The following is a 26020-nucleotide window of genomic DNA, read 5'->3' as shown; positions in this document are numbered from 1 at the left end:
AAAGGGTAAGGCCCCGTAAAGAGCAGGCAGCTCCTGATTAAACTTGTAGGGGCTTCAAGCTCATTCCCAGGAGGCAGGAAACATATTTGCTTTCTCTCCAGCTGACATCCAAGTCAGCATTTTCCCATGGCTCCTGCCCAGGCTTGATGCTGAGCACAGGGACCCGTCCCCCCGGGGGATGGAGGACACGAGGTGGGTTTGACTCTTTGCCTCTCTACTTGGGAGCTGGATGTCAGGCTGAAGTTTTGATGTAGACTCAGTGGGCCTTTTAATAGTTGAAATGTCATCCAGGGACGGGCAGAGACGTACAACAGACCACGTTCAAAGGCAATTGCTGCCATCTGACTCCTGTCCATTCAGTAAACTAGTTATTACTACCTAGTAGGTGGCAAAAACCTGTGGTTCCTCAAGGAGTTTCCCCATAGAAAGTGCCCCTCTGGAATAAATATTAGATCCTAGTGTTCAGAGTAGTCTAGCAGGTGGCTAGTATGCCCCCCATCCTGAGACCGAAATAAAAGACTCCAGCGATTTGACGAGAGAGGTGGTTTCTGCAGTAGAGTACTAGAAAACTCAGTGAAGGTATAATGATGGGTGTGTGTCAGTACCATTGACATTGTGACAGTTCATCGAACTCACCTGAGCTCAATTCAACTAACAGACCCTTAGCATCTCTAGCTACGCGGGGGACTCTGCCAATTCTTCAGGTGATTTTATAGAGCAGTAGTTCCAAATGGGTATGATTTTGCTCCCCTAGGGACATTTGACAATGTTTGGAGATACCTTTGGTTGTCACAACAGGGATGAGAGATACCATTTGCATCTAGTGAGTAGAGGCCAGAGATGCTGTGAAACAGGCTCAGAGACCCCTTGACAACACAGAATTGTCCATTCAAAAATGGCCGTAGTACTGAGATTCAGAAGCCCTGCTGTAGAGAAAGACCTGGGACCATCATAAAGATGCCCATATTCTACCCCAAATACAGCCAATTAGCACCTCTAGGTGTGAGCGCTGAGCATCTACATTTTAACATTTCCAGTTGGTTGTAATGCACACCCAAGTTTGAGAATCTAAGCTATAGGAGATACCAAGTCACCTTCGGAAATCTGGAATAAGACCCTGTGGGCAAGTCTAGAGGTAAGACTATAACATAACACAGCATAGACAGAGGCATGAAGGGAAGTTGTAGTAATAACACTGGGACCATGCCAGGGGCCAAGCCCCCGGCTCGTGCTTGATGCATCAGCATATCAGCTCATGTGGTGGGTTCCGTTCGCCGCCCTCTTACAGGAAGTCAGCAGAGACCCAGAGAACACAGGTCACTTGCCTGAGAATAGGCCCCATGGCAGGGGCCGAGTCAGAGCTGACAGCCAGTTCTGCCTAAGTCACTGCGTTCAGCAGCTACGCCAGGTGCTGATAAATTGCTTTGGGAATTCAAAGAAGGCCCGTGAACGGAGATGAAGGAAAGGAAAAGCTTCAAGAACAAGCCTTGGAGAGCTGGAAGGATTTCACTGCAGGGGGGATGGAAGACAGCAGGGAGGGGCAAAGCCGGCCACTCCCAGGTCCTGGACATGACCTCTCTCTCTCCTGCAGTTTCTTCTGTGGGTTTTCAAAACTTTAAACCTCCGCGTAAACTCCTTCCAGTTGAGGTGAGCGATTTCTCTTAATCTCTTCCTCTTCTGGCAGTAGTCTTTTTCTTTGTTTTAATAAAGTTATGTAAGGTGTTTTTTCTGAACCCTAAACTCAAAGCTACTGTGCCAATTATCTTCCATAGCCTTTGCTCTTTTCCCACAAGTTATTTTTAAAATTATTTCTGCAACACATGAATCTATGAAACATTTTGTTTCTGTTTGAATTGCCAATGTCCACGTACAATTTAAAGTATGATAGTATTTAATCTGTACTTTAATGACATACGTGTACTGTGGAAATAAGATGTCACTGAAGTCTGGTGTCTTACCAAATTTTCTCTGCACTGAAATACATTTTCTCAAGATGTTTAAAATTCATGTTTCAGTCATTGTCAACAGGCAGGTTTCCTCAGAGCCTGTCTCTGCTAAATCATAGTCTTTTATTCTTTCTGCTGATCTGTGGGATGTGAATTAAGTCCTTATTTTGGTGTTTATGATATGGCACGATTTAAGAATATTTTTTCAAAAATGTCACTGCTCTAAAGAGTTTACTTCATACATCTTTGTGAAAGTTTGCTTTATTCATTCAACCAGAGTCAGGATTCTCGTTAGGTAAGGTAGGTGTCTAGGGCGCAATGTTTAAGGAGACCCTCAATTTCAGGACACTGTAACTGTCAACTCTGCACTTGCCCAAGCCCAGGAATGAGTGCCTCCTTAAATAGTGTGCCCCTGGGGTCTGCCTTGCCTCACCCTCATCCTGGTCCTGAATACAACACATGTTTATTCAACACCTATTATGTGCCACACAAGAGGAAGGAATGAAGCAGCCAAGGTCCCTTCCAGGAGTTTACATTCCTGAGGGTAGTTTTAACTTTGCTGAATTTGAATTACAGCCGATTTTCCAGACATTTCCAACTGGCTGATTCAAAGTTCATTCCACTCTCCTTCTCTGCTACATTCCACTTTCAGCTGGGTGACCAGGTGAATGGGTTCTGGCCAAAGAGACTCAAATGAAATTGCTGAGGGCTCCGCATTCAACAGGAATGCCAAGTGCTAATAAAGTGCCTCCTCCTGCCTTGAACAAGAATGTGATATCTGGAGCTGTAGCAGCCTTTCTGTAATCATGAGGGAAGGGCCAAGGAAGTGACAGAGATATCAACTTAGAGCCCTAACACCACTGATCTGCCAAACCAATGTCACCAATTGCCTGACTCCACACTCCTGTCATGTGAGAAACAGAAGACCCTATTTGCTTAATGCATTGTTGCTCAGGTCCTCTGTTACTTGCAGCCAAAACTATTCCTAACTGATCCAATTGACAAAAGCTCATTCCTGCAGGGCTTGGGTTGACCCTAGCTAGTACACTACCTGGGTAGAATAACTAGCAATCCAGTGTGAGGAGACACTCAACTCCCCCTGAAAGCTGGGAGGAGACATAACTCCATTATAACTTGTCATCTCAGTAGAATTTTACCAGCATTTAGCAGCCTCGGTGGCATTTTTGGCTACAAAAGAGCGTGAGATAAACTACTCAGCATAATATTCAAGGACCCAAGTAACTAACACAATGCAATACAAGCCCAGGTTTAACAAAACACAGAGGCCCCAGGGTTAGGGGTCCTGGTCATAATGAGCGTCCCCTGGGACTCTCCGAGGCAGGCGCCGTCTTAACAGCCCTCTCCTTACTATCTCCTTCTTCATCTCCCTCTTCCCTCTGCTCTGCCTTCAGTCTCTAGGGTTTTTACCAGGAGATTACTTGCAATCTATTCTGAGTCAGGCAGCCTGCCAGATGAAAGATCTTAAAGAAGCAGAGTAAGAAAATACGTAAACTACACAAAGGTAAGCAAAGCTTTGGCTGGGTTTGTGTACAAAATGCAAAAAACCACACACACACACAAAAAAAATCAAGACAAAAGAAAATTAAATCTTTTCCTCCAAACTCTCTGGTTTCAATGACTATACTCTTATAACCAACCACAAATCTTCCAAATATTCCATTTTTCGGGTGCCATGAGGCCTTAGCCTCAGTGATTTCAAACATACTTCAAGAATAAGGCTCAACTGTACATCCTCCTCCACATTTATCCGCTGGTAAAGTCACAGCTCTAACTAGCACTTGCCCTTTTGCAATATTAGTCACCAAAATCACTTACTTAGTAACTATTTTGTAGCTACTTAGAATGCTTCTTTTGGAGTCATTTTTCTATTTAATGTTAATTTTATAGTTACTTAGAAAGCCACCCAATTGTTTACATCCTGTGTTCTAACTGATACTTCCAGAAAATCAAGATAGAAGTCCAGTGTCAGAGTGCCAGCCTCAGGGCAAGTTAGCATATCGGTTAGAAATTGTGTCAAGCTACTCATAGCAGAAACAGGTCATAGTCTCTGAATACAATGAAGGTTTACTTTCTTCTCATGTAAAAGAAGTCTGGAGGCAGTTCAGGTAGTCATTAAAGTCCCAAGAAACTACCATCTTTCTACCTTGCCATGTTTTTTTTTCTCAAAGTTTCCTAAAGTTACAAAATAGCCATAGCAGATCCAGCCATTACATCCACACTCCAGGCAGCAGAAGAGAGAAAAGGATGAGGGCAAGAAAAATGCACTTCCCAGCTGAGTCAGCCCTTTTTAAATGTTTACCAGATGACTCCACCCAACTCCTTCCACTTAAATCTACCATTGACCACTCCTGCAAAGGAGGCTGGTGCTATGGTCTGAATGTTTGTGTCCCCAAAAAATTCAGATGTTGAAATCCTAACTCCCACAGATGATGTATTGGGCGGTGGGAACTTTGGGAGGTGCTTAGGTCACGAGGCTGAAGCCCTCATGAATGGGATTAGTGATTTATAAAATAGGCTCTGGGAAGACAGCCCTCACCTGACCATGCTGGAACCTTGATCTGGGACTTCCCAGCCACCAGAACTGTGAGAAATAGATTTCTGCTTTTATAAGCTACCAGTCTGCGGCATTTTGTTATAGCAGCCTGAATGGAGTAAGACAGCTGGGAAACTGAATTTTAGACTGGGTTTGCAATTCCCAGGTTCTGTTTACAAAGCAGAGGAAACTGGCTATGGCGTAGGCAACTGGCAGTTTCTTCCACAGTTGGCAGAAGACATGGAGTCCCTCAAGAAAGCAGAGTATGAGCAGGTGTGGATCAGCTGATTCCACAACATCATCAGGTGCCTGAGGATTTGGGAGATGTAAGGAGCAGCCAGATCGCCCCAATGGAGGAGACTAAGGTAAGTCCAGAGCAGAAGTTAGCACACCGATGATTTCTCACTTCTCAACCTCCGTTCCCACAAAGTAAGTAAGATCCACCTTTCCATGGGCAGTTATTAAAGATACCCTGAGTTTTGGCAACATAATCTAAAATGGACTAGACTCAGGGACATCAAACCAAGACCCACCAGCCAAATTTGCCCCTTCAACTAGTTTTGTAAATGAAGTTTTGTTGCAAAACAGCCACACCCATTTGTTTATGTAATTCTGTGGCTGCTTTCACACTACAACAGTAAAGTTGGGTAGTTGCAACTGAGACCTTCTCGCCCCCAAACCTGAAATATTTTGTATCCAGTCCTATAGAGAAACAGTTTGCAGCCTCCTAGGACCATGCTAAAGATAACAACAATAGCAATTGGAAGCACTTATTGTGTACTTACTCTGTCAGGCTCTCTACTAAAGGGGCAGCCTATGTTTTACAAATTATCCAGTTTCTTGAGAACAAAAAAATGTGTCTGGTATAAGGTAAGTTTTGGTAATAACTCTCCTAGTTTACAAAATGCTTTTACACACATTAGAGGGAACGTGTCTATTCCTATTTTACCAAATAAGGAAAGTGAGGGACAAAGAGATTTAGGGGTTATCCCAACTCAGAGAGAAGTAGCAGAACCAAGATTCCGAGCAGGGTCTTCTGTGCCCGCCACTGCCCTGGTGGTCTTTTGTAAATTATCCACAACGTTTCAGAAAATAGTCATTTTTTAAAGGAGTCACTGTAGTCACCACAAATCGTTCATACATAAAAACCAGGACAGGCTTATGAACAATGTTGAGTCCAAGTCACACTTCGTAAGAACAACTGACATTGTAAGTTACTAGAGAGCTTTCTCCTCTCTTCTTCCCCTGTGGGAGGAGCTCCTCCTGAGGTCAGAGGGCCAACCGCAGAGGTAATGCACGAAGCAGAGGTCCCAAAGAAAGTAAGGACATCTTTAAACCACCTCCCAATCAAAAACCGTCCTGCTCGCTCAAATTATGTTTTTCAGTTTGCTGTGTATGGGAAAGTTTTAATTTTATCTGACTTCAGGTTATCAGAAGACGCAATAAGAAAACAATTATTCCCAGACTGGGGAAGAAACAAGACATTGGGTAGCAATGGAATTATGGCCAGCAATGTGCCAGAGAATCCACTCAGAAGAGTGTCATGAACAGTTTAAGTTTTATGGATATTAGGAGTCAATAGAAGGCAGCATGTGGCCCCATCTGTGACACAATAATCATCATGTCATGGTATCTTCTCCTAAATACCAACTTGTTTATTTCTGAAATACAGAAAACTGCTCTTATGAACCATGATATTTTTCTCTATACAAAACCATCTGAGATCAGAACAAAGGGCAAAAATTCACAAGGAAAATTCAGTAACGTAGAGCCTCATTTAATTCATATATTAAAGAGATTAAAGTAGCAATTGAAAGTAAAGGTGTATTCCACAAACTAAACACTCCCCCTCCTTGCTCCTAGGTGCCCCATCACCACAAGTTACAGAGAGGGGTAGCCCTCTTGGTACAAAGAGTACCGTCCACACAGAGATGCTCAGCCTTTCCTACTTCCTTATTCCATCATAAATCTCCTAATTCTCATCAGCCTCTGAACAACCAACTCTTCACTGCTGAGCTCAGTATTCTGTTTGCCCAGACCCCTCCCCAGTCCGTTCTCCATCAACATCTGTGTTGATGGAGGTTGACCTCTACGAACTGCATTAACCACATTTCTTGGCTCCCTGGCTTCCAGCTGGATTCAACCAATGGGAGGCACCAGCAGGAGATCAGAGGGCAAGAAGAGAAAGAGGTTGGAGTATTCATGCTCCTGGTTTCCTCTCTGCCAAGCAACAGCTGTCAGTGACGGCGATCTCTCACCAAAGGCTGCCCTCCCTACAGCAACACTCCTGCTGAGATCTGAGAACTGCTCCTCCTCTTGCCCCTTCAGGCCTAAGGATAATTCTCCCTCCTCACAGTGGCAGCCCTGGGATGTTTCCTCATCCCTAATCTATATCCTTAGCCCTATCCCCATCTTTGTAAATTGTCTTTCATTAAACGCCTTTCTGTTACTACTTTTGAACGTGCCATTCATTTCCTGCCAAGAGGCTGACGGGTACAATGTCTTTATCCTATCTGGTACTTGAATTTGTATAAGGAACTCTACTTCTGCAGCCTTCTCAGATAAAGGTACTTCTTACCCCAAGTAAGGAACCTCACAGTCTCTAAAACACACCTGCCATCTCCACATCGTGACTCATTCTCACACCCTTCTTTGAAGCACAGCCCAGCTGGACATCCTCCCTATGTCTCTCTTTGGCTCTGTCATTTCATAAATCACTGAGACTCTGGGTCCTGCCTCAGAGACTTCCTCTTCGTCCAAAGTGCCCTCATCAATCTGGGCAACCTCAGTGCTCATCCTGACAATCCATCTAATATGCAGCTGTAAGATTCCTGGAGTTCCTTGATTTCTACTAACTGCATCTCTCACTCTTTTCACATTCCTTTCCAAGCCCATCTCTTACATTTTGTCACCAACCAAAGCTGGTCTCCTCTGAAAGTTCAAAATTCAACATCCACTTTCCTTTCATTTTTCAGTTTCATTCTTCCAATCACATTGGAAGAATCACATTCCAATCTCACTCTCATACCATCCCATAGCAATCTCAGCCATATCCACGGACACAATGATGACTCCCGAATCTTTATTCCAAGTCATGCACTCTCCTGAGCTTCAGAGCCAAATGTCAAATTACCACAAAATATGTGCACTTCAGTGACCTATAGATGCTTCAAGTTTAATGTTCCAGAACCAAATTCATTATCTTTTCCTCCTTATCCCTTGCCTCAGGAAATGACAACACCATTTTCTCAGGTCATTAACTGGACATTACCCTAGACTCCTTCTCACCCTCTACATCAAATCAGTGGCCAAGTCCTGTAAAATTTCACCATCTTGACATCTGCATCTCTGTTCCTTCCCTCTTTCCATTGCCATGGATACCACCTTAGTCCAGGACCCAGTCATCTTCTATTTCCAGTATTGTAATTGCCTCTTAGCTGTTTCCCTGCCTCCAGTCTTTCCCCCTCCAATCCATCCTCCATATGACAGTCAGAGCAATCTTTATAAAACAGAAATCGGAACTTCATACTCTAGTCTCAATGCCTTTGGTGGCTCTCCACTGTGTACCGGTAAAGAGCAAACATCTTAGCATTGTATATGTTGGCCCTGCCTATCTCTACAGCCTTGTTTCTAATCATTCTCCACCCCTTCAAAATCTAGTCTACATCTGCACCCACTCACATTCCCCAAAGACACCATAGGTTTCTATATCTCTGTGCCTTTGTACATGCCATCCCATTTTCAGGAACATCTTGCCTCCCTTGTTGGTCTAGAAAAGTACTGCTCTTCCTTGTAGAATCACTGTGATGAAGCTTCACATAACCCTCTCACCAGAAGGAAACAGCTCGCATCTTCCTTTGTATAATCTGTGCAAAGCCCAAATAGCATCCACATTGCACTACGACAGAATTCTTTGCTTGCAGAACTGCCTCTCCTACTAGACTATAAGGTCCTTAAAGCCAAGGGCTGTATCTTTTGTGTTTTCTGTCATCATATCATCAGCACTTAGCACGATGCTAGTAGATTGCTATTAGAATCGATCATTGTGATTGTTATTAGATCACTGTTATTTGAATACAAATACAAACGTAGGCCCACAATTTAAATTTCAATATTTAAAATGCAAAATTACAAAATAAAGAGATTTCTGTAGTTGTATGATTTTGAGGAAGCAATTAGAGCTCTAAAAACAGGGAAGAAGCTCATCTGCTTAGTGTGGTTTCACTAGGCCCCAGACTGTAAGGCAAGAGGAGTGGACACCTGGCAATACCATTGATTAAGGTCCTTCTCAACTACACAGTCCATCAAATCAACTCTCTGATATATTTTTAATAAGCCGTGTCGGTCCATTTTAATAAGAATTCTGATTCTAAGTGGTCGGTTCAGCAGGGTATGGCAGATATAGTACAACTCTGAGTGTCAAACAAACCAAGGTCTGAATCAAAGCTCAATCTTTTAATTGTTTAGTGACTTGAGATATTTATCCTTCTTGAAGCTGTTTTATCAATGGTCATACAGGCTGCTTACAGCAATTCACCCAAACACTTCACACTCAAGTATCCAGTACATAGTGGCTTCTCAATGATGTTTATTTCCTTCCCTTTCACCAAAACAAAATGTATTCTTGTACATTTTTATCTGAGTATCTCTTTGCAACTATGACAAAAGTCTCCCCCAGCACCAAGCAAGCTATTTCCTCCCTAGACTGACAGCCAAGAGCTCTCATCAACTTTTAGGTTTTCTTTTCGGAAAGTAACATCTACTCTCTTTTTTTTTTGTTTTTAAGCTAAAATGAAACAAAAGTCATCAAATCAATATAATAGATAAAAACATTGATTTACCTTAAATGCTAACCTGTTGCCACCAGTTGCTTAGACTTGCAACTATGGACGCTCTCTCCTGCATCTGGGAAGACTGGTCCCCGCCCATCCCCCTATTGCCTCCTCCCTCTTACCTTTCCTGCTCACCTCCTGGTCCGCCCTCTTCATGCCAATTGGATAGCTTGCAGTCACTGCTGCAGACTCACAGCCTGACTGGCTCAGCTTACTATCAATCCTTATCCTGGCCCCGCCTTTTCTCAAGTTTACACTTCTGTTGCCTAGGAAATCCAGTGACTGTGAAAGCCCAAGCTGTTTGCCCTAGGAGAGAAGCCAGCAGGAAGTTCTGCTGGCAATTGTTTGGTTTCTAAAATGGCATCAAAACTTGCTTCATATATGTTTTATAAGATAACGTTCAGCAAATTCTCTTTACTTCTTTAGGCAACCCATTTCTGCCTTTCTGTTGTCTCCAGATGGCTTCCTGCTAGAGCATCTTATCAGGTGAGACTTAAAACCACAACACGTAAGTTCCTTCGCTCTGCTTCGGTGGCCCAGGGTTTCGTCCAGTTCGGATCCTTGGCGCGGACATGGCAACGCTTATCAGGCTACGCTGAGGCGGCATCTCCACATGCCACAACTAGAAGCCACAACTAAAATACACAACTATGTGCTGAGGGGGAGTTGGGGAAGAAAAAGCAGGAAAAACAAACAACACACAACACACTGGAGCGGGCAGGTGTAATTACAGGTGGTTCAAAGTCTTCCCTCTTCCTCCACCTCCACACACTAATAGAATGCCACTTCCCACTGTTTCCATCCTTGGTTTCTTCTGTTCTCTTTTTTTCTCCTCTTTTTACATCTCATTTCTTTTTGCACTTGTCCTTCACAATAAGTTTGCCAGATAAGAAGCAGGCTAGTGGCCCTAAATCACTCTCTTTCATTGTTGTACCCCTGACATCCACCCTTCCCTCATCACTTCCACCCCTTCTTGTGCTTCCATCATGAAGTGGTACAAAGAACTGAAGACTAGAACGATGAAGACAAGAGTTCCACTTTCTGTTCTGCATGTTACATTATATATATTCTCAGGCAAGTGTGATCATGGATTTCTACAGTCTCTAGAGTGGACACTGTATCTGCCTTGCCAACTTCTCAGACTTGCCCTGGAGGCCAAGGGGATTTTAATGCAGACTTGTCTTGGTTGAGGGGAATTCCAGCAGGGTGTGATCTGAGGGGCAAGAAAAAGTCACTTGCTCAAAAATATGTCCCTTGTTTCTCTTTTGGGGTTGGATGTTTCCAGAAGGCCCTGCCTATGGTGCCTGACACCTACCAAGCAGCTAGAAAGAGCTGATACTAGCAGGGATTAGATGTGCTCCCCACCTCCACCCCAGGGTGGTTCTGAGTGTCTTCTCCAGACACCATTAGCCACTTCATCCGAAAAACACTCCTTCTTGCTGCAGCTGACCTCCTGGTGTTAAGCTGTTCATTTCACTTTCACTAAGTGAAGTTACTAAGCAAAACTAACAAGCTATTAAGGAGCAACCACTTACACAAGGTGCACCACCAGTGACAGAAATATCTGCTTTTTAATTAATCAGTTGGACAATGGGAAGCCAACTGAGAGCTCTTAGAGGACTAGCAGAGAGTCAGTTCAGCTTTGTGTCTTGCAAAGTGTCCAGCATGGTACCTTGTAGAAATGTGAAATCAGTCAATATTGGTCAAATCAAGTTGTTGAACTGGATAAAATGCATTCATATTAAGGACATTTAAAAGATGAAATCTGATTTTCAGAAATAGCTATTTCCTTGAACTAAATAGAAGTTTGTATAAGACCAAAAGTATTCTATTTACTTCCTTTTACATGTATAGTTGGTTGACATTTAAACAAATAACCATCTCACAATAGCTTGCAACTGGGATGTAATAAATGAAATAATAGAAGATCAACACGGGGGAATCATGTCTACAGAGCATTTAGCATGGATAGGCGCACAAAGAATCAAAAATTATCAAGTCTGAGGAGCAAAATCAAAAGGGATACAGAAAAGTGAGTAGAGTCTAAGGGACTTACAGGACCCCATCATGTGGATTTATATTTGTATTATGGATGTCACAGGAAAGGAGCAGAGAGATTGAAGAAATAATGGCACATGACATGATATTATACGTAGACAATCCTAAAGATTCCACACACACCAAAAAACCTGTGATAACTAATAAACAAACTTAGGAAAGTAGCAAGAAACAAAATTAGCTCACAAAAGTCAGTTGTGTTTCTATATATTAATAATGAACACTTCAAAGAGGAGATTAGAAAAACAATTCCATTTACAATAACATCAAAAGAATAAAATACTTAAGAATAAACTTAAACAAGGAGGTGGAAGGTTTTACATTGAAAACTACAAGACTACTGAAAGAAATTAAAGAAGATATAAATAAACGGAAAAAAATCCAGGCTTAATGGATTAGAAGAATTAATACTTTAAAGGTGTCCCTACCACCCAGGGTGAGCGACAGATTCCATGCAATCTCTATCAATATTTTTTTTTGCAGAAATAGAAAGCCCATCCTAAAATTCATAAGGAATTTCAAAAGATCCAGAGTATCCAAACAATTTAACAAAAAGCAAGGTTGGAGGTCTCACACTTTGTGGTTTCAAAACTTACTACAAAGCTACAGTCATCAAAATAGTGTGATACTGGTGTAATGACAGATATATAGACAAATGAAATAAAATAGAAAGCCCAGAAATAAACCCGTGTATATTTGGTCAAACAACTTTTGACAAGGGTTCCAGGACCATTCATTAGGTGAAGACAATCTTTTCAACAATAGAGTTGGAAAACTGCATCTCCACATGTAAAAGGTTGAAGTCGGACCATTACCCATTCTTGGTAACTCAAATTGGTAACTCAAAATGGATCAAAGACCTAAAGATATGAGCTAAAATTATAAAATGATCTATTCATTTCTCAGGAGAAAATATGGAGAGAAATCATCATGCCATTGGATTGGGTAATGATTTCTTGAATATGAGACCAAAAGCACAGGCAACACATCAGAAAATAAATAGATTGGATTTCATCAGAAGGAAAGACTTTTGTGCAACAAGGGATACTATCAACACAGTGAAAAGGCAACCAAGGGAATGGGAAAAATATTTGCAAATCATTTATCTGATATGGGATTGATACTGAGATTATTTAAAGAATGCCTACAACTCTACAAAAAAACCCAAACAATATGATTCAAAATTGGGCAAAGACTTGAACAGCTATTTCTCCAAATAAGATATATAAATGGCCCATTAGCTTACCAAATGGTAAACATCACTAATAAGGGAAATTGTAATTAAACCACAATGAGACACTATTAGGATGGCTAATATCAAAAATTAAAAATTAAAAAAATAAACAAAACCAGAAAATGACAAGTGTTTGTGAGGCTATGGAGAAATTGGAACACTTGTGCATTGTTGGTGGAAATGTAAACTGGTATAGCCACTGTGAAAGACAATATGGCAGTTCCTCAAAAATTAAACATAGAATTATCATATGATCCAGAAATTTCTTTCCTGGGTATATACCCCAAAAAATTAAAAGAAGGGACTTGAACAAATATTTGTACACTACTGTTCATAGTGGCATCATTCACAATAGCCAAAATTGGAAGCAACCCAAATGTCGATGGACAGACAAATAGATAAACAAATGTGGTATATACATACCATGGAATATTATTTAACCTTAAAAAGAAGGGACATTCTGACACATGCTACAACGAGGATGAATCTTGAAGACATTATGGTAAGTGAAATAAGTCATCACAGAAGAACAAATATTGTATGATTCCACTTATATAAGGTACCTAGAGTAGTCAAATTCATAGAGACTGAGAGGAGAATAATGGCTGCCAGGGTGTGGAGGCAGAGAGAAATGAGGAGTTACTGTTTAACGAGCAGGACTTTTCAGTTTGGGAAGATGAAAATGTTCTGGAGATAGATGGTGATAATTGTTTCTCAACAATATGAATGTACTTAATGCCCCTGAACCATACCCTTTTAAACGGTTATTTGGTAAATTTTATACGACATATATTTGACTATAGTAAAAAAAAAAAAAATTGGAAAACAAAAACAGAAAAATTGTACAAAGTAAGCCTCTGTTATCTCACAGATTATAGACCTTAACTTCCATTATTCTCCTCCTTTGTAACTCCTGTCCCAGTTCCAAGGCCTGACCCACCATCAGGTCAGATAAGACCTCTCATATTTTGGTCTGGTTTTATTTGTGCAATTGAATCTTCCACTACCCTAGTCTAGCCAGGGTCACAGGGGGAACCCAGCCTCATGGCCATCTCGCTACCACCTCCACACATTGGGCCCCCTCTTCTCCCAACCTGGTGTGTCTTCCCTGCCCGGCTCCATTCATAAAAAATGCTGCCATGAAGTCAAAGGCCATCTAGCCTGTGAATTATTCCCCAGCTCTGTCTGCTCACTTAATACAAGGTCAGTATTAGGAAGGGTAGACACTTTGGTGCCTGGAAAGCCCACGCCAAATCTAGGCTCTTGTTGCCTATGAGCTGAATGGTATTGGGAAAATTATTTACGTCAAGTGAACCTCTGTCCTTCCATTTATAAAAATAGGGGTTGTCCAAGTTGCCTCCAGATGGCATGGTATTACATAAAATCACTTCCGTACAATAGCAACCCAGTGCCTACAGGCAACAGGCAGCCACTAATCTGAGCTCTGCTGTCTTTTGAAAACTTTCAGAGCATGGCCTCATCCCAGACCAATCAAATCAGAAAATCTAGGCAGAGCCAGGAACCAGGGCTCTACAGGAAGGAGACATTGGAGATAATTGGAGATAATGCTTTCACTTCTTGCTGTCAGTCCCACACAATCCTGCCCTGGTTACATGGTGTCTTGCTTTTTTTTTTTTTTTTTTTTTTGCTGAGGAAGATTCACCCTGAGCTAACATCTGTGCCAATCTTCCCCTATTTTGTGGTGGGTTGCCACCACAGCATGGCTGCCTATGAGTGGTGTAAGTCCATGCCCAGGAACTGAACTCAGGCCACTGAAGCAGAGCACACTGAACTTAACCTCTAGGCCACAGGGCCGGCCCCTATGTCTCACTTTTAATCAAGAAATTAATAAAATTGAGAATAGAAAAACAATAGGGAAATCAGTGAAACAAAAGCTGGCTTTTTGAAAAGATAAGGAAATAATAAAGATACAAATTACTAGAATCAGAAATGAAAGAAGGAACACCACTAATGAGCACACAGAAATAAAAAGGACTATAGAAAAAATACTAAGAACTTTAGATGCCAATAAATTAGATAATGTAGATGAAATTGACAAATTCCTAGAAAGACGTAAATTACCAAAGTCAGTTCAAGAATAGACCTGAATAGACCTATAAAGAGTAAAGTTTGCCCCATTTGGGTAAAGAACTCTGAGAATCTCTTGCCATATAGATATTCAAAATATAAATCAAAGTTACATGTATTTCTACACGAACTATAAACACAATGCACAGCCTCATCAAGACTCTTGTTATCTTCTTCAGATTTCTAGACATTACTGGTCGTAACCAAGGCACTAATTCACTTCTCAAAACGCACGAGGCCAGTCTTTTTTGAACAGGATGTTCAGTGAAATTTCAACTCCCTCACCAGCCTCAGGTTGCTTGTTTCATATCATGTCCCAATGACTCACTTAAACAGGTTCAAACTGAAATAAATGAAACCTGGCACATTCTGGTCATCAGTCAAAGGTGAAGGGAAACCCTCATTCCGGCCTAACCACCATAAAAACCTCAAGCCGCTCTCCTTTTCCTGCTTTCTCAATGTATTCTTGGACCAACTTGGGACTTGACTTACTGTCCCCAGGAAGCCTCATTATGTTATCAATAAACCTTTTTACAGCTTCTTGTTGTTTATGTGATGCCATAAGTCTTAACATCCAAACTTAATTTTGGGTGGGGAAGAAGTTCCATCCTACTTCTCAGAATGGCTAAAACAATTTAGGAGGAAATAATGCTAATTCTACCCAAACTCTTCCAGAAAATTGAGGAGAGAACACTTCCCAATTCATTCTGTGAGGCAAGCATTTTACTGACACCAACGATAGAAAAAAAATTCAAAAAATCACAGAACAATATCCTGCATGAACACAGATGGAAAATCTAAAACCAAAATTTTAAAAAACCACATCTAAAAATATATAAAGAAGAAAATATATCTTGACCAAATGAGGTTTGTTCTTAGAATATGAGGTTAGTTCAACGTTTGAAAATCAATCAGTGAAATTCATCATATTAGAACAAACAAAAAAAATCATATATTCATATTAATACCTGTAGCAAAAGCATGAAATTAGATATGATCAAAATTAAAAATTGTGCTCTTCAAAAGACACTGATAAGAGAAGGAAGAGACAAGTCATAGACTGGGAAAGAATATTTACAAAGCATATACTGAAAACTCAATAATAAGAAAACAAACGACCTAATTTAAAAATGGACAAAATCTGACAAACACTTCACTAATGAAGACACACAAATGACAAATAAGCACATGAAAAAATGTTTAGCATGATTAGTCATGAAAGAAATGCAAATCAAATCCACAATGAAATACAACTAAAGAATGGCTAAAATTAAAAAGACTAATAATGCCAAGTATAGATGAGGATGTGGTGTGCATGGAACTTGCATTCATTTTTGGTGAGAATCTAGAATGTTACAGCCACTTTGGAAAACAGTTTGACTATTTCTTAAAAAGTTAGACATACAACTAACATATGGTGCAGCCACTGCACTCCTAGCAATTAATCCAGAGAAAAGACAGTACATGTTCATACAAAGACTTGTACACATATATTCACAGCAGGTTTCTCTGTAACAGCTCAAAACTCGAAACAACCCTAATGTCCCTCAATAGGCAAGTAAATAAAAACACTGTGGTAATCCATACAGTGGAACACCACCCAGCAAGAGAAGGAAATGAACTATTCATTCGCACAATATGGATGAATCTCAAAATAATGATGTTGAGTAAAATAAGCCAAAATATGAGTATGCAACTTACGATCCCATTTGTATAAAATCTACAAGATGCAATCTAACATACAGTAACATATTAGTAATTGACTGGCGATGGGAGGGCCGGGGGAGATTGCAAACGGACATGAGAATTCTTCTGGGGGAGAAAAATATATTTGTTATCTTGATTATGTCGATGGTTCACAAGTGTATACATATATGTCCAAGTATATCAAATTGTATGTTTTAAATACGTGCAATTTATTATATGCCAATATTACTTTAATAAAGTGTTTTAAATAATGAAGATAAGGAATTTCAATCTGTGGCCATGAGGAATTAACAAGTCTGTATTTACCTTTCTTCTTTAGACAACTAAAAATAACCCAGAGCAAATATACAATAAAATGGCTTTTAGGCATGGGACACCAGGCAGTGCAGGACATGGATGGCTGGCTGGAGAAAATTTCTAGGTCTCGTAGCAGGAGTAGAAAGTAACCTATGAAATAGGAAGAACAGCTCTCCTTGCATGATAGAAGCCTTAAATATGGTTGAACACTTCGGATCAATAAAAACTTAAGCCACAGTACATGTTAGTATTTACCAAAATTATCAACAATACTGTCTGGAGGCTTGCCTGAAATGAAGTGACACCCAGATAAGGGGGTAAAATATGGAGGTATGGTGTGTGGAGGCCAGGTCTACAGAGCCTAATAAGATATCCAGCACTTAATACACACACACGCTTTTCCCATTTTTTCAGTACAACTAGATTCAAAAAGATTTTGGGCTAAGCAGCACTATACAAAAGACATTATCTCTTTTTGCCTGGGATAGAAGAATTCAATAATTTTGAAAAAGCATGCTTAGGATTAAAACATCTCCTCCAAAATGAAGCGTGGTGACATTATGACTATGATCTTGGAGAATATGAGACGCCCGGTCCAGCAGTGGATAATGGCTTCCACCTAGGAATGACGAATAACTACATTTTCGTAAAGACGAGAACAGAAGTCTGAAATCGATGTGGAGACGTGGGGAAATCCAGGGTAAGACAACAGAAAGTTGACAGTGAGTAGAGGAAGATGAGTTTCTTCAGTGCCTCTTCTCACTTTGGGTAAGCCCCAGCCCAGACACCCACATCCTGTCTGCCCCAATCCTTGACCTGCGGCAATCCTCCGTCAAAAAGCCCCTCTTGTGACTCGTGGTCTCCATGTTAGTGTGATGAGCTTCTCAGTGCTTAAGTCTTACGGAGTTCCTGATCCTAAGGTGCATCTTGCATTTGTAGCTGGGGCCATATGGAGATACCTGCAACGTCTTGTCTAAGACCATGTGCTATCTTGGAATATTTTTCTTGAATCTATGGATCTCAGCAGCAGAGAAAGCCAATTCAGGAGGGAAGGAATTAGAATTTGCCAAAGTTGGGAAATGGGGGTACTTTTGGGAGATAAGTTCCCACAATGATTGGGTCAGCAGAGACGGGTGTAGAACTACAGAAACGGTTTGTTTCTGTGGAAATTAATCTAGCTTTTAGATCCATACTTGTGTAACCGGTGATAGCACAGATTATATAAACACAAATCCCCCATCCCCTCAGACTGTCTGTTCTTGCTTACATTTACCTCATGGAGGAAACAGGTGCAGGGGAGAAGGCACATCCACAGATGCAGCCGTTCATGTGTGTCTTCGTGAGCCAGAGGGCATTCTGGAGCAGAGGCGGCACTTCCAGCACATCACAACCACACCAGCTTCCTCTTGGAGTCTGAGGCAGAACAGTGTACTTTCAAGAAAGGAGGAAGCTCTTTTCCACCATTGCCTTTAACTATCATAAAAAAAAAGGTTTAAAATGGAGTACATTTAAATACTGCATTTTTTAAATACTGATTTTTAGAAATCCTCACTGTAAAGAGTGAAAGAGTGGAATCAGTGGAAGATGACGCTTTGGAAGTAAGAAGCATCCTCTTCCACAGATTCCTTAAGGCAGCACTGGTGTGCTTTAGCAAAAGACACCTCATTTCCCTGACTCTCAGTTTCCCTCTCAGGAAATAAGAGAAGAGACCCTATTAGATAAACTCTATGGTTTCTTCCAGCTCTAGGATCCCCAGATTCTTGGGGATCTAAAAGTGATCTAGGGAGCCCAGGATCTTTTCAGGATGGGTCAAATAAAATTCTTGGGGAACTCCATCCAATGATGACTCCTTATTCTGATAAATTTTTCCCATTGGTATTCTGTTCCTTTTGCGCAAAAGTAAAGGAAATGAAACTGGCTCCACAATATGCAGAATTAACTGCTTCCCTGTCCTTCAGAAACTTCCAGCAGCACAGGTGAAAGAAAGAGGGGCTCCCAAGGACTCGATTGTCCTGGGGTCCTTTCCTCTGCTGGATCAGTTCTCCAGGTTTCCTATTAATGAAATATTCCCCATTTGTGCTGCTGCCCCCAGGAGCACCTTTTTCTGGCCCTGAAATTAACTTCATCTTCCACTTTCTACAGGTAATTGCTGTGCCCCGCACTCCTCCCATCCCCCACCAGAAGTTTAGAGTGAGCCTCTGAATGTCCAGCCCACGCACCGGAAGAGCCGGCCCAGGTCTCAGTCTCAGAACTGTATCTAAACTTCTGGCCCCAGCCATGAACAATGGGAAGCATGTCTAGAGCAGATGAAAAGAGAGGAAAGGAAATTGCTGTTTTCTCCGGAGCTACCTTCTCCTCTACCGGTAGAGGCCCCTCTCTGTCCCTGACTGCCTCTCCCTTCTCCAGCCTGGGACACAAACCTGCTCAGTCTGCAAAACCACAGGGAAGGACCCTCTGACCTAGGACTGTTTGCCTGAGCCCTGGCACGGGTGCCTGGGACGCTCCTATCTCTGGATTCTTTGGCCAAGCACTCACCCAGCAAGGACAGAGTCAGGATTTTGGCAGCTTCTGAGAGCGGGAGCCCAGGCAGAAGGGAGCAGATGAGAAGCAGCACCCGTTGCCCCGCCATGCTGGTTCCTGTGCTGGGAGCCCTGTGCCTCCTCCCTGCAAAGGAACTGCTGCACCCCAGACACGTGGTGCACAGGCAGAGAAGTGTTGGCGCTGGCTGGGAGCCTGGGAGGTGGGAAGAAATGGATCCCTCCTGTCTCTCTTCTCTCTGTCCCCTCCTCTTCTTCTTCCCCTCCTCCCTAGGCTCCTGCTCCACTGGACATTCTGCCCTCACCATCCTGCCCGTGAGCAGTGGGAAGGAGGGGTTAGTGAGCTGACCCTTAGCCCTTCTCCATCCAAGTAATCACCACACTCTCTGCATAGAAAATACTCGGAACCAGGAATGGTAGAGACCTTAGGAAATCACGTGGATGACAGCTCCGCCTCAAAGTAGCTCCAACTATCTGAGTTTTATGGACAATTCCTAGATTTGTGGTATTTCATCTCTAGTCAAAGTCTTCTAATTACCTCACGCTGCCATCCCCAGAACCCATTTCCTCAGGGACCTGCTTAAAACCTCCTCTAGTGTCCCAAGCTGAAGAGACACTACTCCCTACATGTAGTGTCTACTCCCTGGGAGTAATTCCTTGGGAGTAATTTGTTTCCACTCTGGAAGCAAATCCCCAAGTGAAATCAATCTACCATTATTGGATTATATCTCTGAAACCATCTTTTATGGTTTTTTTTTTTTTTTAGTTTTTATTATTTCATTGAGGTCACATTGGTTATAGCAATATGTAAAATTTCATTGTTTTGACTTCTGTATAGGCTGCATCACATTCACCACCAAAAGTCTAGTTTCCATCTGTCACCATACATATGTGGCCCTTTATCCCTTCTGCCCTCATCCCACCCCTTCACCTATGGTAACCGCCAGTCTGTTCTCCTTTTCTATGTGTTTGTTTATTTGTTTATCTTCCACATACGAGTGAAGTCATACCACATTTGTCAAACTTTCACTGTCTGACTTATTTTGCTTAGCATAATACCTGCAAGATCCACCCACAATGTTGCAAATGTCACGATTTCATCTTTTTTATAGTTGAGTAGTATTCCATTGTATAAATATACCACATTATCTTTCCCCACTCATCCATTGATGGGCACTTGGTCACTGGGGTTACTTCCAAGTCTTGGCTATTGTGAATAATGTTGCAATTAACATAAGGGTGCATCAATCTTTATTTATTTGTTTTCTTTTTCTTTTTTGTTGCAGTAACATTGGTTTATAACATTATATAAATTTAAGGTGTGTGTCATTATATATTTTGATTTCTGTGTAGATTACATCATGCTCACCACCCAAAGACTAATTACAGTTCATCACACACACATGTGTCCAATCACCTCTTCAGCCCCCCCCCCCTTCCCTCTTCCCTGCTGGTAACCACCAATCCAATCTCTGTGTCTATGTATTTGTTTGCTGTCGTTTTTATCTCCTACTTATGAGTGAGATCATATGGTATTTGACTTTTCTCCCTCTGACTTATTTCACTCAGCATAATAAGGAGTGCATCAATCTTATGCAAGTAGGTTTTTCACGTTCTTCACATAAACATCCAGAAGTAAAATAGCTGGAACATATGGTATTTCTAATTTAATTTTTTGAGAAATCTCCATACTCTTTTCCATAGTCGCTGCACCAATTTGCATTCCCACTAGCAGTGTATAAGGATTCCCTTTTCTCCATCTCCTCTCCAATACTTGGTATTTCCTGTCTTGTTAAATATAGCCAGCCTGATGGGCATGAGGTGATACTTTACTGTAATTTTGAGTTGCATTTCCCTAATAATTAGAGATTTTGAGTCTCTTTTCATGTGCCCTTTGGCTATCTGTATATCTTCTTGGGAAAAGTGTCTGTTAATATCCTTTGCTCATTTTCTGATTGGGTTGTTCATTTTTTTTGCTAAGTTATAGGAGTTCTTTATATATTTTGGAAATTTTATGATTCTTTGTTCTGTTTCTGTGAAAAATGCCATTGGGATTCTGATTGGGATTGCATTAAATCTGTAGATTGCTTTAGGTAATATGGACATTTTAACTATGTTTATTCTTCCAATCCATGAGCTTGGAATATCTTTCCATTTTCTTGTTTCTTCTATAATTTCTTTCAATATTGTCTTATAGTTTTCAGTGTATAGGTCTATCAACTCATTGGTTAAATTTATTCCTAGGTATTTGATTCTTTTTGCTGTGATAGTAAATGGGATTGTATCCTTGATTTCTCTTTCTGCTAGTTCCCTGTTATTATATAGAAACGCAACTGAATACACCTTAAAAAAAAACTAGAAAAAGAAGAACAAACAAAGCCCAAAGTAAGTAGAAGGAAGAAAATAATTTAAAAAATAGAGCAGATATAAATGAAATAGAGACCAAAAAAACAGAATAGAAAGGATCAATGAAACTGAGAGATGATTCTTTGAAAAGATAAAAAAATTGACAAACTCTTAGATAGACACACTAAGATAAAGTAGATAAAGTTAGAAATTTTACATCATTCCATAATCCTCTTGAATTATTATTTCTACTCCACTTTTTCTAGAGAATGTAATTCTACTCTATATATGTTTATGCTTGAAAGAATTGTGTTGCGTATCCAGTTATTACCTTGAGTATCAAAAATATGTATTCAAATTAAAATTAATATTTCTATCCTACGACAATAAGGCTCTAATAGTTGAATATTTTTACAAAGTTACTTTAAGTTTTAATAATTGCATTAAATTAGCCAAAGAAACATAAACATATTTCTGATTTGTTCAATAATTACTGAACACAAAATGCACGTCACAATGAGATAAGGAACTGTTTCTAAATTCTTTTAAAATTGACTGGTGTCAATTTTAACATTTAACATTTAACAAACATTATCTACTTGTGGAATAGGATGTGTTTATATCAATATCTCTTAGTTATGTAAACACTGAGAAAATTATTCGCATCAATAAGTAGCACAAGTTTTGTTATGACCATCTTGAAAATCATGTGCTTCAACTCTTTGAACACCTTCAGTATACTAGACAAAAATTCTCATAGCAATCCAACATCAGTTATTTTTAATGGACTAACAGCTGAAAAATCACAATTTATTCTTGAATTTTCTTAAAAATGAAGAATTGGAAATCACTTTAATAACAAAGGGCTCTTGCTCAGTCATTACATTTCTAACTGTCCATTTGGTACCCCTGTTTTTCCATCCTGGGGCAATGCAACATAGTGAGAATAGGGAGGGGTGAAAGACATGCATTTCTTTTGTAAAATAAGGGTTAGGAAATTGTGAAAAGTGTGGCAGGAAAGAGAACTCTACCACCCAAACACAGCAGATTGTTAGGCAGACCAGTGTTAGGAAACTAGAGTACACACAGGTGAAGATTTATCGCCTCCAGACGCTCTGTGCCATGCAGCTTGGGAAAGGTCTTCACGTACACATTAAGGCACAGACAGCCCAGGCTGAAGCCCACTGACTTAAGCCCCTCTGCTGAGGCTTTCTGTAACTGGTGGGTAATTGATTTCCCAATGACAGTATCTTTCATCTGAGACAATATGAAGTTCATAAATGGTCACTAAAGGAATATGGAATGAAAAGCCTAACTCAATAAAATTCCCTGACAGAAATTATAACAAGGGGAAGGAGTGAAATGAAATAAACTATTATTTGGTCTTGACATCTGGCACTCTATTCTGTCATATTCGCAGGCTTCTTTATTTGTAAAATCACTGTAGAATACAGAAGAAGCTAACCGCTCAATCAAAAAGAGAAAGGAAGAGTGGTCACTGGGTGCCATCCCTTTCAAGAATCTCATCTACAGACAAGGGAGGGTCCCTGTCACCTGGAGGTGTCCACTGCCCTTGTTTGTGGAAGCTTCTCTTCTTTGCATTTGCCAAAACACAAGAGGATCTCCCAAAATTCATTGTGGATTTTTAATTAGTGAAAAAAAAAAAAAAAAGCCCGAGGACTGAATCACTAGTACAAGCATTATCTCATTATTATTTATTGTTATCTTGGGATGATTTGAGCAAAATTTCGAAAATCCACTCTGGACATATGTGTGTCTAAAGTTGTGACTATTTCACTTGAAGACTTATAAAAAATAAATGATTAACTAATTTAAAGGCTGGCATGGACAAAGGAGCCTCCCTAGGTCTTAGGGACAAAATGTGCACCTAAACAAAATATCCCAAGAGAATCCCCCAGCAAATCAAACCACCCTCTGCATGCATGGGCATGGAATCAGCCTGGGTGGGAGGGTCCACCAGCTGGGATGACCGTGTGGCAGGGCAGGTTATTCATTGCACAAAGATGCCCTCAAGAGGGACCAGTGGGAGCTAAAACCAGTCCATCTCCACTGCCCAGGCCACGTGCCTTGGTTGGAGGGGGCAGCAGGTTTTCTTGCTCTCATCTCAATTTGCACGTTGGCTCCCTCTCCATCTGTGGTTCCTCCTGCTGGTACCTGCTTCTTTGGGGTGGGCTGATTAGACACATCCACCCAGTTAAATGGCAGAAACAAAATTAGAGAACTCAGAAAACATAACATACTTCAGCATGATAAAGGACTGCTCTTCCTATTATGCATGTTCACCACCCCAAAAGGTCTAGTTTCCACCTATGGTAGTTACAGTTGGTGTAAGACTCTCCCTGAGGTCACAGGGTCACAGGTGGAACAAAACATCCAATCCAGACCCTCCCTGCCTGCCCTCCACATGTGGCCAAGGCTCTAGTTTCCTCTCATTATTCATTGCCTTTTGTTTATGTTTCTAACGTGTCTCCCCAGCAGCTGGAGATGGGGAACATTTCTTAGAATTTTTGTACAGCTAGGAGTGGTCACGGGACTCAGGTCTGGTGAACAAGATGTAAGTGGAGTCTTTGGGTGGCTGGAGTGTCTGGGAAATCTCTTTAATGAGGGCTGACTCAGCTGTCAAGGACCTGATTAATTCACTTTTCCCAATTTTCCCTTGTCTTGCCCAAATTTCCAGGTGCTGGCTGGATACAAAAAGACATTCTTGAAAGTCCAGGGCAACCTTGAGGATGAAACACCCCTGCAGAGGAAGGCAGATCAACCAGACAAGAAATGGGCACTGTTGAGTACATCATGGAGCTACAACTCCAGCCCTGGACTGCCTGCCTACCTCCAGATCTCTTTTACATGAGAAAAACAAGATGAAAGAAAACCCTAAGCATTTCAGCCACTTTTTCTGGTTTCAGTTACTATCAAGTGGATGCAATTCCCAAGAGTATGTCACATATAGAAAGACTCACTTATCAAGGAGCACAAAAAAAGACTTAGTTTAAAAACAAATGACCTTCTTTCTCATGACTTTACTTTTTTAATGGGAAAATTTAAAGACAGCTCAGCACTGTGAAACAGAGAACAAGGCCACTTCAGCCCATGACCAACCTGCAGGCTCCATGCCTGATCAGCAAAGAAGGAGCTTTGTGTAGGAACCAAGACAGAAGCCAAGGTGGTCCTGCAAGGGTGGTTCCGTCCTGAAGGCACATGCGCAGGACAGGCTTCCTGTGCTTTGATGAGAGTTTAGAGGAGAAGCCAATAGACAATAAAAGGATTAGGAAAGCGCCTGTCTTAGCTGTTATTCCATAACAAGTAGTGGGGGCAGGTGAGAGGGAAAGAGGCTCAGAAGATACTGGCCTTGGAGGCTGGAGTGGTTCAGGCTCAGTGCCTGGAAGAGGGGCGTGATAAGGAAGGGCTTCAAGGCTTAAAGTCTGAGGGCCACTGGGTCCAAATGCCCCAGAGACAGAATCACAGACTAGCCTTGGCTGACTCACTAATAAAGAAGGCCACAAGTGCTGAGTAAAGAAATCTGATCACAGGAAGAAAACAGCGAGCAGGAATTTGCAGCACAATTAGCAAGTGGATACGATGTGGAGAACAGGGCTTGCCAGAACCCAAGAAAGGGTGGGAGGTTCCCAAGAAACGGTGACCCCCGCCAAATACTGCCACCCCAGGCTACACTTGGCATCAGGCCTTCTTCAGCTTCCTGGCCCCACACAGCCACCTGGCCACCATGCCCAGCAGCTTCCCACAGAGCCACATGGTGCCCAGGGTGACCACCAGCAGGAACAAGAAGACGTCAAGTAGATATTGTTGATACCACGACTGCTGGAAGGAATATGGCTTGAGGTGTGCAGCACCTCCTGTCTGGAGGATGTGGTTTGTCCAGCCCACCAGCCTCTGGCTGGGGGTCAGGGGGTGAGAGCGCCTGATGATGCTAGCAGCCACTGCTGTAGATTTGTACCTGTTGGCAGAAACAGAGGTAGCCAGTTACTCTTGTGGTCTCACAAGCCTTAGAGGACTTGTGTCACACACATACACTTTCCACCATATGCACAAAAGATTCTGCTTCAAGGAAAAGTTTTTGGCTTCATCTTGCCACTGTCTAAATGGGTCCCTTTGAAAAGTTCCAACTGGTGCTTTCATGCCATTCTTAGAGCTAAAAGTGCTAAACTATGAAAAAGTGAATCAATTTGTATGGTCTTGCCTCTACCCCAATGAGGCTTATGGTATACTGTAAGAAAATTAAAGAAACAAGAAAAATCTCAAGTAAATAATCTAACAGTGCACCTAAAGGAACTAGAAAAAAAAGAAAAAACATAGCTCAAAATCAGTAGAAGGAAGGAAATAATAAAAACCAATTCAGAAATAAATGAAATAGAGACTAAAAAAATAGAAAGGATCAATGA

General features: G+C 41.3%; 2 protein-coding genes across 9 annotated transcripts in view; both read right to left on the bottom strand.

Moving 5' to 3' along the window:
- The window catches only part of CAPSL (calcyphosine like), a 47784-nt gene extending 27949 nt beyond the window's left edge, over positions 1-19835 (bottom strand). For 3 of the 7 annotated variants that reach the window (XM_046670972.1, XM_046670968.1, XM_046670973.1), the window contains exons 1-2: positions 19252-19835; positions 17990-18189 (exon numbers count right to left, since the gene is read on the bottom strand). In XM_046670972.1, the coding sequence (XP_046526928.1) occupies positions 17990-18025 (36 nt within the window). In that variant the 5' untranslated portion in view covers positions 18026-18189; positions 19252-19835. Of the gene's footprint in view, positions 1-9341; positions 9418-17989; positions 18190-19251 lie in introns of those variants that run through there. The other 4 variants (XM_046670966.1, XM_046670967.1, XM_046670970.1 and 1 more) reach the window with 4 other exon arrangements.
- Positions 19836-22313: 2478 nt separating this feature from the next.
- The window catches only part of LOC124244944 (UDP-glucuronosyltransferase 3A1-like), a 28670-nt gene continuing 24963 nt past the window's right edge, over positions 22314-26020 (bottom strand). For both annotated transcript variants that reach the window (XM_046672004.1, XM_046672005.1), the window contains exon 7: positions 22314-25575. In XM_046672004.1, the coding sequence (XP_046527960.1) occupies positions 25299-25575 (277 nt within the window). In that variant the 3' untranslated portion in view covers positions 22314-25298. The remainder of the gene's footprint in view (positions 25576-26020) is intronic.

The sequence above is a fragment of the Equus quagga genome, chromosome 9, assembly GCF_021613505.1.
Source record: "Equus quagga isolate Etosha38 chromosome 9, UCLA_HA_Equagga_1.0, whole genome shotgun sequence".
Taxonomy (NCBI): Eukaryota; Metazoa; Chordata; class Mammalia; order Perissodactyla; family Equidae; genus Equus; species Equus quagga.
This window is presented reverse-complemented; position numbering and strand designations above follow the sequence as displayed.